The following is a 15,889-nucleotide window of genomic DNA, read 5'->3' on the forward strand; positions in this document are numbered from 1 at the left end:
CAGTCCATTCCATTATTCAAAATATCCATTTCATTATTCAAAATTGGCTATTTCTTAATTTTCACGCGTATTTTGGCATTTAGGTCCTCCGTAACCCCTCTAATGGTCATTGCGGCACATATCGTTTATACTCAGTTTATTCCTCTATCAATAAGCTTTAATTTGGTGTATAAATTTTTCCTTGATTAGGGAATGACGGGTTGCAGCAGTCCATTCCATTATTCAAAATAAGCTATTTCTTAATGTTCACGCGTATTTCGATATTTAGGTCCTTCGTTCCTCCTCTAATATGCGTTGCGGAACATATTGACTATATACCTTTTGTTCCTCTCTTAATAAGCTTTCGAATGAGGTATAAGGTATATCTATAATTAGGGGTTAAAGGGTCGCAGCAGTCCATTCCATTATTCAAAATATCCATTTCATTATTCAAAATTGGCTATTTCTTAATTTTCACGCGTATTTTGGCATTTAGGTCCTCCGTAACCCCTCTAATGGTCATTGCGGCACATATCGTTTATACTCAGTTTATTCCTCTATCAATAAGCTTTAATTTGGTGTATAAATTTTTCCTTGATTAGGGAATGACGGGTTGCAGCAGTCCATTCCATTATTCAAAATAAGCTATTTCTTAATGTTCACGCGTATTTCGATATTTAGGTCCTTCGTTCCTCCTCTAATATGCGTTGCGGAACATATTGACTATATACCTTTTGTTCCTCTCTTAATAAGCTTTCGAATGAGGTATAAGGTATATCTATAATTAGGGGTTAAAGGGTCGCAGCAGTCCATTCCATTATTCAAAATATCCATTTCATTATTCAAAATTGGCTATTTCTTAATTTTCACGCGTATTTTGGCATTTAGGTCCTCCGTAACCCCTCTAATGGTCATTGCGGCACATATCGTTTATACTCAGTTTATTCCTCTATCAATAAGCTTTAATTTGGTGTATAAATTTTTCCTTGATTAGGGAATGACGGGTTGCAGCAGTCCATTCCATTATTCAAAATAAGCTATTTCTTAATGTTCACGCGTATTTCGATATTTAGGTCCTTCGTTCCTCCTCTAATATGCGTTGCGGAACATATTGACTATATACCTTTTGTTCCTCTCTTAATAAGCTTTCGAATGAGGTATAAGGTATATCTATAATTAGGGGTTAAAGGGTCGCAGCAGTCCATTCCATTATTCAAAATATCCATTTCATTATTCAAAATTGGCTATTTCTTAATTTTCACGCGTATTTTGGCATTTAGGTCCTCCGTAACCCCTCTAATGGTCATTGCGGCACATATCGTTTATACTCAGTTTATTCCTCTATCAATAAGCTTTAATTTGGTGTATAAATTTTTCCTTGATTAGGGAATGACGGGTTGCAGCAGTCCATTCCATTATTCAAAATAAGCTATTTCTTAATGTTCACGCGTATTTCGATATTTAGGTCCTTCGTTCCTCCTCTAATATGCGTTGCGGAACATATTGACTATATACCTTTTGTTCCTCTCTTAATAAGCTTTCGAATGAGGTATAAGGTATATCTATAATTAGGGGTTAAAGGGTCGCAGCAGTCCATTCCATTATTCAAAATATCCATTTCATTATTCAAAATTGGCTATTTCTTAATTTTCACGCGTATTTTGGCATTTAGGTCCTCCGTAACCCCTCTAATGGTCATTGCGGCACATATCGTTTATACTCAGTTTATTCCTCTATCAATAAGCTTTAATTTGGTGTATAAATTTTTCCTTGATTAGGGAATGACGGGTTGCAGCAGTCCATTCCATTATTCAAAATAAGCTATTTCTTAATGTTCACGCGTATTTCGATATTTAGGTCCTTCGTTCCTCCTCTAATATGCGTTGCGGAACATATTGACTATATACCTTTTGTTCCTCTCTTAATAAGCTTTCGAATGAGGTATAAGGTATATCTATAATTAGGGGTTAAAGGGTCGCAGCAGTCCATTCCATTATTCAAAATATCCATTTCATTATTCAAAATTGGCTATTTCTTAATTTTCACGCGTATTTTGGCATTTAGGTCCTCCGTAACCCCTCTAATGGTCATTGCTGAACAATCGACTTGTTAAATCTATAATTAGTGGATGAAGAATAGCAAAGGTCCAGTGAAAATAAAAAAAAGACCACGTAGAGTATTTTAATTTATAAATATATGTTTTGGTATTCAGGTCGTCCATACATTGAACCAAGGAATTCCTGTTAAAAATAGTTAGGAAAACCCACTAGTTTATCCTCCGAAACTAGGGACCAGATAAATAAATCAAATTAATATTTAAAGAGTGTTTTTATTTATTTTTTCTGATATCAATTTAAATATTTGTTAGATAACACCAAGAAGACTAATCTATAAATACGGGATATAGCTAAAATGTCACAGTCAATTTTTTTATTTTTATTTCACTATTCACCGCTTTAACTTGAATAATGAAACATAAACTATTTCATTATTCATTATTCATCACTTGATATTGAATAGTGAATAGTGAACTATTTCATTATTCATTATTGAATTTTGAATAATGAAAAATGAATAATGGACGTACTTCAGCGTGGTTAAAGAGATGGAGATGTTGTACATGTTAGATTGCAATTTCGAAATTTATCAACCAGCGACAAAATGGCAAGGAAGTAAGTTATGGGTCACCATACGACCTTTAAAAATTAGGAAAACTATACCAAACAGTAAGCTATAAAAAGCCCCCCCCCCCCCCCCCCCCCCCCCCCCCGACATGACAAAATTTGGAATGATTAAAAAGAGAAAACTTTATTATCAACCGATTTATGCTAAGATAAATGAACCAAAAAAACACAACAGACAGCAAACACTGAATTGCAGGCAGCTGACTTGGGACAGGCACATAAAAGAATGTGGCGGAGTTAAACATGTTTTGGAGCGCTCAAGCCTCCTCTACCCTAGGACATTGCTGTCACAGCAGTACATATGAACAAACTATGCGAATCCATCAGAAATGGTTTTACAGATTAGATTGACTCGAAGTGAAAAACAAGCAACTAACAAAAAGACAAAGGACACAAAGTACCGATCTCGGTGTACTTGAATTCTAGTTCGGAGCCAATTTCAAATAATAATAAACAAGTAAAATATTGCTTCCAAACAAAACTACATCAATTTGCGCTTTGCACAAATTATCCATTTATCATTATGTAGATTATGTCAATGTCTGTGAAATGATTGGTTTATTGGCTATGTAAAGCGATAGTTTACACACAATTTATAATGAAATTATATCTCCTTCAAGAAAGGAGAGTGATTTTGTTTTGCCTGTAACTTTTGTGAACTTATAGCAATAATTGTTTCAGTGTACCAAGTCAGCATTTTCGTTATCGTCATTACCTGCTTTAGTCCGAGATTGCTCGACCACGGCCTGAGCAAATTCAAAATGGCGATCAAACGTCATAGCAATCTCGTACAAGACGTGCATATGACCAAGACTATTGGTAATTTTCATTTTCCGCATTTCTTATTGGGATTGCAATTTTGAGCAGATTTACAGATTGGTGCGGTTCTTAGCTGTACAAAAGTTAACTAAGCAAACTTTTTAACTGCTTTTTATTCAAGAAATATTGAACAGACAAGCAATTTAACTTTATCGGAGGTAGACCAGACCTCAATAAATGTGTCCTATAAGCTTTCGTGGTGAAACTAAAGTATCGCTGAGGTAATAATTGCCATACTGACTTCGAAATTGACAATGTATATGTTCTTTAGATTGTTCAAGACTGGAATTTGCTGAAGCGTATTTGTTATATTAGTTAGTCAGTTCAGAATCATACCTTTCTCCGCATACTGACTTCCTGAATTTTGTTAAGCATAGTCATAAAAACTTGGATGAAAATCAAAGACAAAATATCTATCAGAATTTGTCAAAACTGCAATGGTTGTATCTTGAAAGGTATTAGAACAAAATAGGAATTAGAACATTATTGTTTGATCAAACGAATTACCCTCGTTACAACCCCCGGTACAGAACTAACATTGGTGATCCCAAAATATGTGTCTATTAAGGTAAAAGAATGATGTGTGTCATATGCAAAAAACTGGGAAGGCAACTCATTATGTGAATGAATCCAGTGGTGTATCCATGCTAATTATCATTTTTATTTGGCGATAAAACATTGAACCTTCAACCACCAAATAATCCATGTGAAGCGATAACCAAGTATCCACATTTTTTAAAGTTGCAAGCAGTAAAGCGTGTACATCGATTGCTGTGCACTTTATGCCACATGCAGTTATGGTGTGTTGTCACGAGCTTGTGAGCCCTGATGAATAAAAGTATGGAGATTGTCCAAGTCAATAAAAAATGGAAAGTTCACAATTGGGAAGCTAAAATCATCTCTTTTGTCGTATAGTTGTGTCTAACCGACCCTCATTGTCAATTTCTAGATGTAAGTCAAGATATGAGGCAGACTTAACTGTATCTGTTGTATCCTTTATCCAAGTTCGATGGGATAGATGCTTTCAACATGGTCACCAAATTCTGAATTGTTTAGTTAGAGAACATCATCTTTATAGCTGAGAGTGAAGATAAAGGTTACTGCTAACTACTTTTTCTTCTTTCTACGAATTTCCTGTGTGAAGTCAGAAAGAATATAAAGAAAAGTCTTAAGTCTCAAGTAATTTTTGTTAACGAAATCCCCGACTACATAATTTACCAGTTATACCTAGGAATCTAAAAAAGTACGGAAGAGTATTAGGAACATAGTAAAAATAAAATTGGCAGTGAACTTTTTTTTTTCAAAGTCGAAATTTTGATATTTCAAATCTTAAAATTTCGACTTTTAATTTTTAAAATCTCTAAATTGACTTTAACTTGAAACTTTGACTTTCTAAAATCTTGAAATTTCGACTTTTCAAAAAGTCGAAATTTTAACTTTTTTTAAACTCGAAATTTCGACTTCAACTCAAAATTTCAACTTTTCAAATCTCGAAATTTTGATTTTAACTTGAAGTTTTACTTTTTAAAACTCAAAATTTCGACTTTTTAAAATCTCAAAACGACACTAAAGTTAACATTTTGAGTTTTGAAATCTCGAAATTTCGACTTTTTCTAAGTATCTAAACTTTGATGTTAGTATTCAAACACATTTATTACATCTTTAGAAGGAGGAGGCATGGACGCAAATTATTAAAGCGTCATCCATTTTGGCAATTTATTTTCAGAAATTGGTTTTATTCTTAAATAATGATACGGATTAGCATTTAATATTGAAGAGTTTCATTCGGGAAAACATGCATGTTGACAGAAAAAAATGTTGTTTTTTTTATATTCCATGTTTTAGTTTCCACGACACTGTCATAAGATAGTGAGATCTGAGGACATTTAGCATCCCATGTTTTATGGTTGGTTTTAAAGGTCTGTTTGGTTTCCCAAAAGCAAGTCACTGACTTTGCCTTGTTCAGACAATGGTAAATCAAGTGGCAAATATGCCATGCATATTCAGGACGACTCATGAGCTGCTCAGTTTTCTATTTTTGGAATTTTGAAATGTTGGTTCTTTTTTCTGGAACATAGATTAAACTCTACACGTTGGCATTCTTATGACACAATTATTAACCCTTGTCTTTTATATATTTGACTGTTGAATAAAAGTATGGCGTTATATAGGTGTGTCGGGGTTGTCATGATGCACATATCTGACGTCCAGACTTAAAGCAATTATTTGTACGTGAAAACTATTCTATTCATTCTTCCGCAAAAGAAAGATTTTCTACCTAAAATAACCTCTTTAAAATGGTTTAGTTTATTGAAAAATGCTTATCAGGTTTATGATTGATTGGTTCTCCGCTTGCTGATATGAATGACTGTGAATGTGATTATCGCAAGCGTATAAATACTGAGGAAAAGTCGAAATTTTCAGTTTTAAACAGTTGAAATTTCAAGTTTAAAAAAAGTCGAAATTTTGAGTTAAAGAAAAGTCGGAATTTCGAGTTTTGAAACAATGTCGAAATTTTGCGTTTAAGAAAAGTCGAAATTTCGAGTTAAAAAAAGTCCAAATTTATACTTTTTAAAAAGTCGAAATTTCAAGATTTTAGAGAGTCAAAATTTCAAGATTTTAAAAGTTAAAATTTCAAGTAAAAGTCGAAATTTTAAGATTTGAAATGTCAAATTTCGACTTTACTATGTCCCTTATACGCTTCCGTAAAACGCAACATTGGACTTAGGCAAAGCGAACGATTTGGGAAATATATACACCGTAAAAAGGGACCAAGGGAACAAGAAGAAAAGTAACAAAAGGGAACAAAAAATAGTCTCTTCTGTCATATTTTATATGAGTTTATTAGGGCGTGTTTTACATGTAGAGGCAGTAACAGAAGATTTAGAATGTGGTAGTTAAAATTTTCCGACAATGCTCACGGTCCAAATATTAAAAAAAATCAAATTTACGTACTAACAGAGAAATGCAACAAGCAATGATGGACCGGATAACCTGACTTGGTAAGGGCACGAAATGTAGATTCAAGCTGATATTTGTATCTGTACTTTACGATCCTGTTATTTAAACAAAGACATTTCATACAATAAATTGGATGCAATTTAAGCATCTTTTACGCATTTTTTTGCATTTTTATACTACTTCTCCTACCGTACGTGGTGTTGATTTTTTTACTTTTTGGTAACAATAATACTTATTCATTACATGCATATTAACCAATAATTTTTTTTTTTATTATTTTTTTGCAATCAATTATTTTCTGATTAATTAGGCGCGATTGCTGTCTACAATTATAAGACTAATAAGCGGATATAATTAGAGAACATGTCACGACTTGGATTGGAGGCTATTCAAATAGGGGTGTCAACAATAACATGTAATATTTTTCAATAAGATTAAAGTTTTTCTAATTCAATTATGATAAAATTACCTGGGGCCACTTTTCCATAGTAACGTTACATATTTCTTCGAATTAAAACTTTATATATAAAGGAGACATCGATTTTCAAAAAGTGTATATTTGTTTCAAGAGCATAAGGACACACATTATTTATCATGGGGAAGTTTCTGGTTGCTGAACGGTTATTTCTTGGATTAACTAATGCAGTCTTTTTGGTAAGTCTGATTATTATTTTTTGGAACACGATTGTATGAAATAGCCACATGTATCCTAATAACATATCTTTAAGTTTTAAAGTTTACAGTAACGATGCACTAACATTTATACTGTTCATACTTTAAAATCATATAATGTTCCGTAGAAATAAAAGTGAGGCTGTATACGGCAGAGGGTCATTTATTAGTGCAATTCATTTCCAAATGGATTCAAACAAAGTTTGAAGAAGAAAGTTTGTTCTTATCTGTGACCAAATTTATGCAAAAGAAATAAGTCCTAGAAATTTACTATTTATGTATGTAGATTTTGATTCCCCTCTTACGAAATGTTCTATGTGAGCCATTTTTTGTCTAGACTATGTTTAAATCATGTTTCGAAAAAAATTATACACTGAGATTTATATAAAACACACACACATAGATATAAAAAACAACGTGACACACACATAGATATAAAAAAACAACGTGAGGCTGGTTGTGAATATGAGATGACGTGTTTGAATTATAAAAATCAACTAAAAAAAATCCCTCAACCAATGAGTGCTTATTATTTTTTGGCAATAGGCATTTAATATTTTGAAATTTATTATTTATGTTTCATTCTTAATTTAAATTATTTCAATATTTTTTATTTCAGTTAGTTGGAGCAGCATTGACAATTTTCGGATTTCTCATTCAATTTGTAGACGTGTTTAGCAGTTATTACTCGAACACAATATGTAGTTTAGAGACATCTTTGTCCGGGGCTGGATTTTCAACTCGTACTTTAGACTTCAGTCTGTCAGAATTTGCCGGCTACTTGCCATTGGCTTTAATGGTCAGTGGAGTGTTGATATGCATTATATCGTTCCTTGGAATTTTGGGTGCTACAAGAGAAATAACGTGGGTTCTCCTGACCTATGGTGTGATACTTATTGTATTGATGATAACACAGATTGTTACCTTAACTATCTTCTACTATAAACCAGAACTGGTAAGAATCACGCACATACACACATTTATATTAGCTAAATATATATATATATATATATATATATATATATATATATATAAAGTGCATAGAAAATCAACCTAAATGCAATGTTAGAGTAGACCTGATTATTGATCCTCTTCGTGCGGCTTTGGTAAAAAACCACGGATTAGAACGCTTTAAGCTTGGGATAAACATACAAAATTTTTAATAAAAATGTTCCGAAATAAACCTGTCCAATGTCAGCTATGCCTGTGGGATATTACAGCATGAGTTTTGCAAATCTACTTGATTCATTTGAAAAATTAGACAAACTATTATATACCAGGAGAATAGAGATAGAAAGCACAGCTTACATTAAATCATAAGAATACAAACATTGCACATGTTAATCAAATTTCTATAAAGAAAAACAAATTGAATTATGGCCGTTATCAAATTCAATATCCAAAATATGTTTTTCTTTTTTTCTCGAGATATAAGTAACAGCTTAATCTATTATTTTCATAAGTGGTTACTGTAGTAAAAAGTTTAATAGTGATAATGATATTTACAATTTTGCAATTTGTTCCAAAAATACACCTTACAGCTCTGTATTTACTACTGTTTCAACTGACAATACAAAATCATATTGTTAAATCAATTTATCTTTCAGTTCACAGATCCAATTAAAGATGCCCTGAAGTCAAAGATAAAATCAGATTATAAAGGACTTAATGGAACCAATTCTGTATCTATTGGTTGGAATTTCGCTCATCAAAAGGTAAGACATCTGTAAAGAAGACCTATGGTAGACATGTCTGTAGTACTAGGAGACTATACACACTGATCAGTTCCTCAAAATATCTTTTGACAACGATCTGATAATGAATAAAAAGAGAGAAAAAATATCCAGTCAAAAATAACCATTGTGTTTTTTTTCATGAACATTTTTTTACACTTTCAGTATTCCGTTCTAAAGGGCAATCTAATTGTTCATTTTGTATGTGTTGTATGGCTTTGTGCTGTATTGCCAATCATTATTTAGTATATCATCGAGTAATGATACCTTATGTGTGTCTTAACTAAATTATTTGCGTTCGATTGTTTCCGATTTGAAATGTGTTAGTATATTAAGTATATTGCAATCAAGTGATTGATATTTGACGTTGTTTCAGTTTTCTTGCTGTGGCGTCGACAGCTACCATGATTTCATGGGAGCCACGAAATGGGTGCGTGAATATACAGACATGAACGTCGTCCTAGCAACACCAATCAGCTGTTGTAGAAGCTTACCAACATCAAAAGACTTTACCTGCGCCAGAATTCCACTGTCAGGCAAAACCAATAACTTCTACAAGGTATGTTTACTTATGATAGCCAACACACACTATATGTCATATGACTATAGTAAAAAAATAAGCGTTTTACATATTGAAAGCGTGATTTATTAATGAAAACTAAATACATAAAATAATAGTAGTAAACGAAATTCTTATGTACCCCGTTGATGATAGATCTTTGATTTTTTTTATGTTCAATTCATTTACAACTTCTTAGACTCGAGTCAGTTGTATATACATCTGCCTATTATTAAGACTGCACTCTTGTTTTTTGTCGTTGGATTGAAGTCATATTGATCATGTATACTATCACTTCCTTTTATTAAAAAAATAAAATGATGGAGTTTATTCTAATTTTTAATAATACGTAAGAACATGCATCTAGTCACAACAATGATGTTGGTCTTTGTTCTTTCAGGGCTGTTTTGATGAGATGTGGAATATGGTAGTAGGCAATCTTGCAGTAACAGTACCTATTCTATCTATCTGTTTATTAATACAGGTATGTATCAAAAACAAAACTTTAAAGATTTACTGTTTTATCTAATGCCATGACTTTATATATATAGTACCTTAAGTGTAAGGTGTTCGATGCACCGACAGAACATGACGTTTTCTGCCATGTATTTTTCGTTTCATTTTGACGGTGGATATGCTAGATGTTTATTTAAGCTCTTCAATCTTAACTCTACATACATGTCTCTTATAGTAATTAAGAATCATGAATTACGACACATATATTATACAATATGCATACAATTAAAAAAAAAAAACCGAAAAGAAGGCGAAAAGGAGGACACACCCTCTTGCTTAAGAGTCTTTTATAATATTTTTGTGTCACGTTTGCTGCCCTTCTAACGATTCTATACATCGGTATACAAATCTATTCTGACGGGAAAGTTTTATTCGTCAGACAATATTTTTGTATTGTGTTGCTTTAATATTTTTTTTTAAAGTATTTTATCACTATAATGTTATTTTTTCCTTATTTTCAGATAATATTCACCATAACAACTATAGCTATACTTTATGCAAATAATAATAATAACGATATGAAAGAAGAATATAAGAAATTCAAGCCAAGGAGTGATGACAGTTTCTTAGATATTTCTACATGGAAAACTAAATTGTAAATGACAATTAGAGACTTAAGATTTGTTTACTCTTACAAATACATGTATATGTTACACATGTGGTTTTTTGTTTTAATAGTGTTTAATAAATTGAAATACGCTTATACTTTCCTTGTCAGTTTGGTTGCCAGTTTGAATATTTTAATTTTGTCTTCATTCTTAACACTTTTAAAAATAATTATTAAAAATGTACATTTTCCAGAACTTGAATTTTGACTTGCAAAAGGGAAACTTACGGACCCCTCAACGTCGTTGCAAGGGTTCTTATTTCATATCGATTAAGAATTACCTTCTCTTATTGGAAAACAAGGGGCCATATGACATTCTTTATTCTTTAGTAAAAAATAATAAACAACGTTATCTGTAGATGCACGCTAGTGAAGTCGTCAAAACTCTTTAATTATCGAATGTCATGTGTACACTAGTCTATCATCCTTAGTGAATGGAGTATTGGATAGAATTGTATGTCATTATATTCCCCCTTATATAGAAACTATAAACTAGAACTTTGGTTCAGATCATTTCACTTCCATCAACAAAAACTTAAAGAACCTCAACTTAGACACATGATTTTTTTTAATAAGCTGTTGTTGGCTTTGAACTAGCTTTCCACTTGGTCTTCATCCGACCTACAGTAAAACCCTTGCCAAAGTTGGGCGTCCGTTTGGCTGTGCAGGATGTATAAATACGCAGTCACGTCTGGTCAGAATGGGGACGTTAAATCCGATGCCTAGTGTAGAGAGAATGCCACGCTCTCTGCACGTTAAGAAACTTGCAACAACTCTTTAAGAGGTTCGTAGGTGGTCTACTGAAAGGCAGAATATCTGTTCCAATCCAATAAACCCTCATTTTCCAATGCATGGCGTTTCCCATCTTCGCTAGCCAAGGGTTACGATCCACTTCCCTCCTCTCCACCCTTGGCGGATTGAGATAGAATTTCGGAGACACAAGGTAATGATTTTCATTGGTTGCAGTCGAAACTCACTGCATCCAATCAAAAAGCGCCTATAACATGATCACGTGTAAATGTAGAAAGTGTATGTAAACAATTGCCACGTGCTTATTGTGCAACAAGTCTTTACATCTCTAAACATACGACTATATTTAGTGACAATTTGAATGTTTTTAATCAACTAATAGAAGTTTCTGTGTATGTTTCTTGCACAAATGCATTAATATCAACGTATATTTTCGTTTCCTGCTTTACTAAGTGTGTAGAATCTAGACGCTACCGTGTTTTTACCTCCAGATTGAAGAGTTCAAGTGCTACCATTGGTCAAGAATACTGTATTAGGAATGGGTGTGACTTTAATCTACCGATAGCTGGCGCAACATTGTTATCACAAATGTTGGCTTAATCTGCCAAGGGTGGAGAGGAGGGAAGTGGATCGTAACTCTTTATTGGTAAGCGAAGATGGGCGTTTCCAAATTTCCAGACTTTCGTTCTGGACGACCCCTATTACAGGACCTAGCTACCTGTTGTATTTATTGTAAATTTGTTTTTGTCCTGAACATGCATGAACTATTTGCCACTGGACGTTTAGCAATCAATCAATCAATCAATCAACTAGCTTTCAGTAACTTCGAGTACTCTCAGATCTACGTGTAATGACCATAATTATTCAAATTCCTATGCAGGTAGGGATTTTACAGTACAGGATATAAGGAAATATGAATTTCTTGAATTTTGTTCGATAGTATGAACAGAACAGAACTTCTGCATGAGGCATCGACTGTGTGTGTATGTGTTTGTGTAGCCAGGGGACGGTGAAGGTTTCTTTTAAATGTAGGATCGTCAATATGTTCTATCAATTGACGTATATATCAATTATCCTCAATCAGAAAAGAATAGATATGAAAATACTGAGCAGGTTGTGCTGCTTAATAAAGGGCTATGCTGATCCACGCTGGGCAATGCATATTGTAAATATTTTTTTTTTATATATTTCCGATTGTACTGCCGGTTAATCCATCAGTCAGATGTAATTGTAAAATCATGTATATCATAATTTCTTCGAAATTTTGTTCATGTATATATTATCATGATAAAATGACCAGTTTTCATGTTTTTTTTGTACACAAAATTTTGCAACTAAAATGCTGAAAATTGTTTTCCGTTTGAGCGGCCCCCAGACCCCCTGCCGCAATTTGTGCCTACAGTTTATTGGATACCTAGCTACGCCCCTGGCCCTTGTTCTGACCGGACGGCTGAGTACTTGTACATCACGCACAGCCAAACGGACGCCTCATTTTGGAAAGGGTTTGACTGCCGATCGGAAGAAGACCAAAGTGATCATATTTCTATTCTACAGTCACCCATGGGGTGTAAACTAATGTACCTCGTGGTTATTGGGGGCGTAATATTGGTCCCGTTATAGGTTACAAAGCACAAAAACATGTAACAAAAAGACTAAAGATACAAAGTACCGATTTACGGGCCGAAAGATATAGTTCAAAGCCAATTACATCTAATACAAAACTCATGTTTCCCAGACTGAAAGACGTCATAAACCGTTGGAGAAATCATGAATTTGTGCAATGCCAATATATAAGTCTCGACAGGATGTTGGACCGTATACGCGTTCATAACCTTTATCGGAACACATTATTTAGTTATATTTCAATATATTAATGATAAATTGAATGTAAGAATCGAAAAAAAAGATAAACATATCAAAATTATTGACATTGAAGCTGGAACATCTAATTATTATGTAAAATAAGGAAAAAGTTATTTTATGTTTCATTTCTCTTACTATCAAATTTTAATTTAAAAACAAAGATATTTAATGAAACATTTATGAATAAAAGAGGATCTGTATGGGGTTTACAGAATACAGAAAAATGTGCTAGTACTACAGAAAAATGAACAAAAAAAAACCAGAAAGAAAAAGAAAAAAATTGGCCAAACAAATCAAGAATAGAGAAATATAAATGATAGAGAAAAATCAACCTTATAAATTAAAGAATACAGAAATGTAAGACACCCTTAATCCAGACCCTCATAACAAATATTTCATTTTAGGTGATGAACCCATAACAATTTAGGATCAAAGTATGGTCTAATGCGATATGAATGAAGTACATGTGTCACTGAGTGATGTGTGTATTTCTAATTATAGTTTCATCAAAGAGTGCTTTTAATATGCATATAATCAATTGACATCTTTATTATATTTCATTTTAGGCGAAGTTGTGGTTCTAAATTATTTCTTTTCTTTGTTCATTTCAATTTTTATGTCGTCAAGATTACTACAAAAGTCTTGATAATGGAACGAGGTCTTTAATTTGTTTTCAGTTCTCTTGTCGAGTATCGCAAAGAATGATAAAATTTGATAAAAGAACAGAACCATGAATTACATCAGTATCATAATTTTGCGGGTTGCGGGTTGCGGGCTGCTCTATTTCATTAAATTACAAAGTTACATAAAAATCTAAATACTAATTTTCCTTTACAGGTTAAAAGTTAATGAAGAGCTGTGGCATGAGCGCATGATACGCCTGTCGCTTTTTTCGATGAATAAAGTTCCATAACTTCTCAATGTCATATCAGAAATTTATAAAAACTATAGGGAGGTTATTTCAATAGATATAAACCAGTCACCAAAGTTTCATGAAAACTGCTCAAAACATTCTTGGGTTATTGTCCGAAAACTGGAACATTACTCGGAAATGTAAAATGTAAAATTTATATAAATCGTAAGGGAACTTATAGATATAAACAATTCGCCAAACTTTCATGTAAATTGGTTAAAGAAAAAGGGAAAGAAATAAAAAAACTATCAAATTTTGTTAAAAATAATTGAAAGAATATTAAAAGAAGATGACTTTAGTCCAGATGATGAAAATTAAAAAAAATAAAGTATTTCTGTATCACAAATTTGAAAAAAAATATACATTATTTTATTTTGATTTAAACCTTTATTTGTTTCTCCAGTTTATTAAGACATATTGACTGACCATAGAAATGAAACATTAAAATAGTAAATTTTGAACTTAAACAAATTGTATCTGACAATATATATATATATAATTCGTCTAAACAACACGTCACTGGTTCAGACGTACTTAATATATATATATTCCAAATACCGTTTCGATTTCTAACATCACTGAAGAGACATTAATTGTCGAAATCCGGATATGGTGTACAAATTTTTGCACCTCATGTTTGCGGTATACAATCTTTTCCGCAAGTTTATTGTTCTCTGTTTGGTATTAAATTATAATAAAGTATATATATATATATATATATATATATATATATATATACAAGTCTAAATTGAAAACAACGTTCAAACCTATGATTGCGTTGGATAAAAACCGCAATTTTTATACGTGTGCATGCAAAACAAATTTCTTGGTAGAGGGGTCTAAATACAGCACAAACAACATTTTCCAAAAGACCAAAAAGTGAAAAAGTATATTTTTTAACAATATATATATATATATATTATTATAAGATCCATTTTGTTACATCTGGTGATCCGTTAATTTGGCAATCGCCAATGGCAGTCAGCAGGGTTTAAGAACATCAGTTGTTCGACCTGCTAGTCAAATGCGTTTTGTTAAAATATACTTTTTCACGTTTTTGGTCTTTTGGAAAATGTTGTTTGTGTTGTATTTAGACCCCTCTACCAAGAAATTTGTTTTGCATGCACACGTATAAAAATTGCGGTTTTTATCCAACGCAATCATAGGTTTGAACGTTGTTTTCAATTTAGACTTGTTTATATATATATAAACCAGTTTTTGGACAAAAACTCAAGAATGTTTTGAGCAGTTTTCATGAAACTTTGGTGACTGGTTTATATCTATTGCAATAACCTCCCTTTAGTTTTCAATTTAGACTTATATATATATATATAATTGTAAACATATAACTATTGACTTATGCGATAACTTTTCTTTTCTTTCTTGTAAAGACGCTTTATATTCACTTGCTGTATGTTCTATGGCTTCTCTTTCATTAAGTTTTGGTACTTTATAAAATTATTTCATTTTTATTTTAAGGATGAAAGGTCTTTTTTATATATATGCAAAGGGATGCTGAATTGCACATAACTATTACATCTCCTTTACTTTTATTTAATGAGTTTGGAAAGAAGAACATAAATCCCTCAATTGAAACAATCAAACATGTTATATAAAATTTTGTCTGAAGAATCTGTCACTAAAACCAATAAATCCATCCTAAAATTAGATGGTTCGATTCACACAATAAATTTCTGACCTTAAAAATTTGGCATATCTGGCTAATTATCTATAGGTTTCAATTAAAATCATGTTTTATCTAAAGAAAAGGAGAAAAAGAAGAAACACAAACAAATAGGAAGAAAAGTGATAATATATCCTTAATATAACAAC

At 32.3% G+C, this 15,889-nt stretch overlaps 1 protein-coding gene across 1 annotated transcript; it reads left to right on the forward strand.

Annotated features, from left to right (window-relative positions):
• Positions 1-6,952: 6,952 nt before the first annotated feature.
• LOC127702462 (tetraspanin-21-like) lies at positions 6,953-10,627 on the forward strand. Its single transcript, XM_052206667.1, has 6 exons — positions 6,953-7,097; positions 7,735-8,070; positions 8,723-8,830; positions 9,225-9,407; positions 9,808-9,891; positions 10,385-10,627. Exons 1-6 carry the CDS (start codon positions 7,038-7,040, stop codon positions 10,520-10,522), a joined length of 909 nt encoding a protein of 302 aa, XP_052062627.1. The 5' UTR covers positions 6,953-7,037; the 3' UTR covers positions 10,523-10,627.
• Positions 10,628-15,889: the final 5,262 nt, after the last annotated feature.

Source organism: Mytilus californianus, unplaced genomic scaffold (assembly GCF_021869535.1).
Source record: "Mytilus californianus isolate M0D057914Y unplaced genomic scaffold, xbMytCali1.0.p SCAF_5, whole genome shotgun sequence".
NCBI lineage: Eukaryota > Metazoa > Mollusca > Bivalvia > Mytilida > Mytilidae > Mytilus > Mytilus californianus.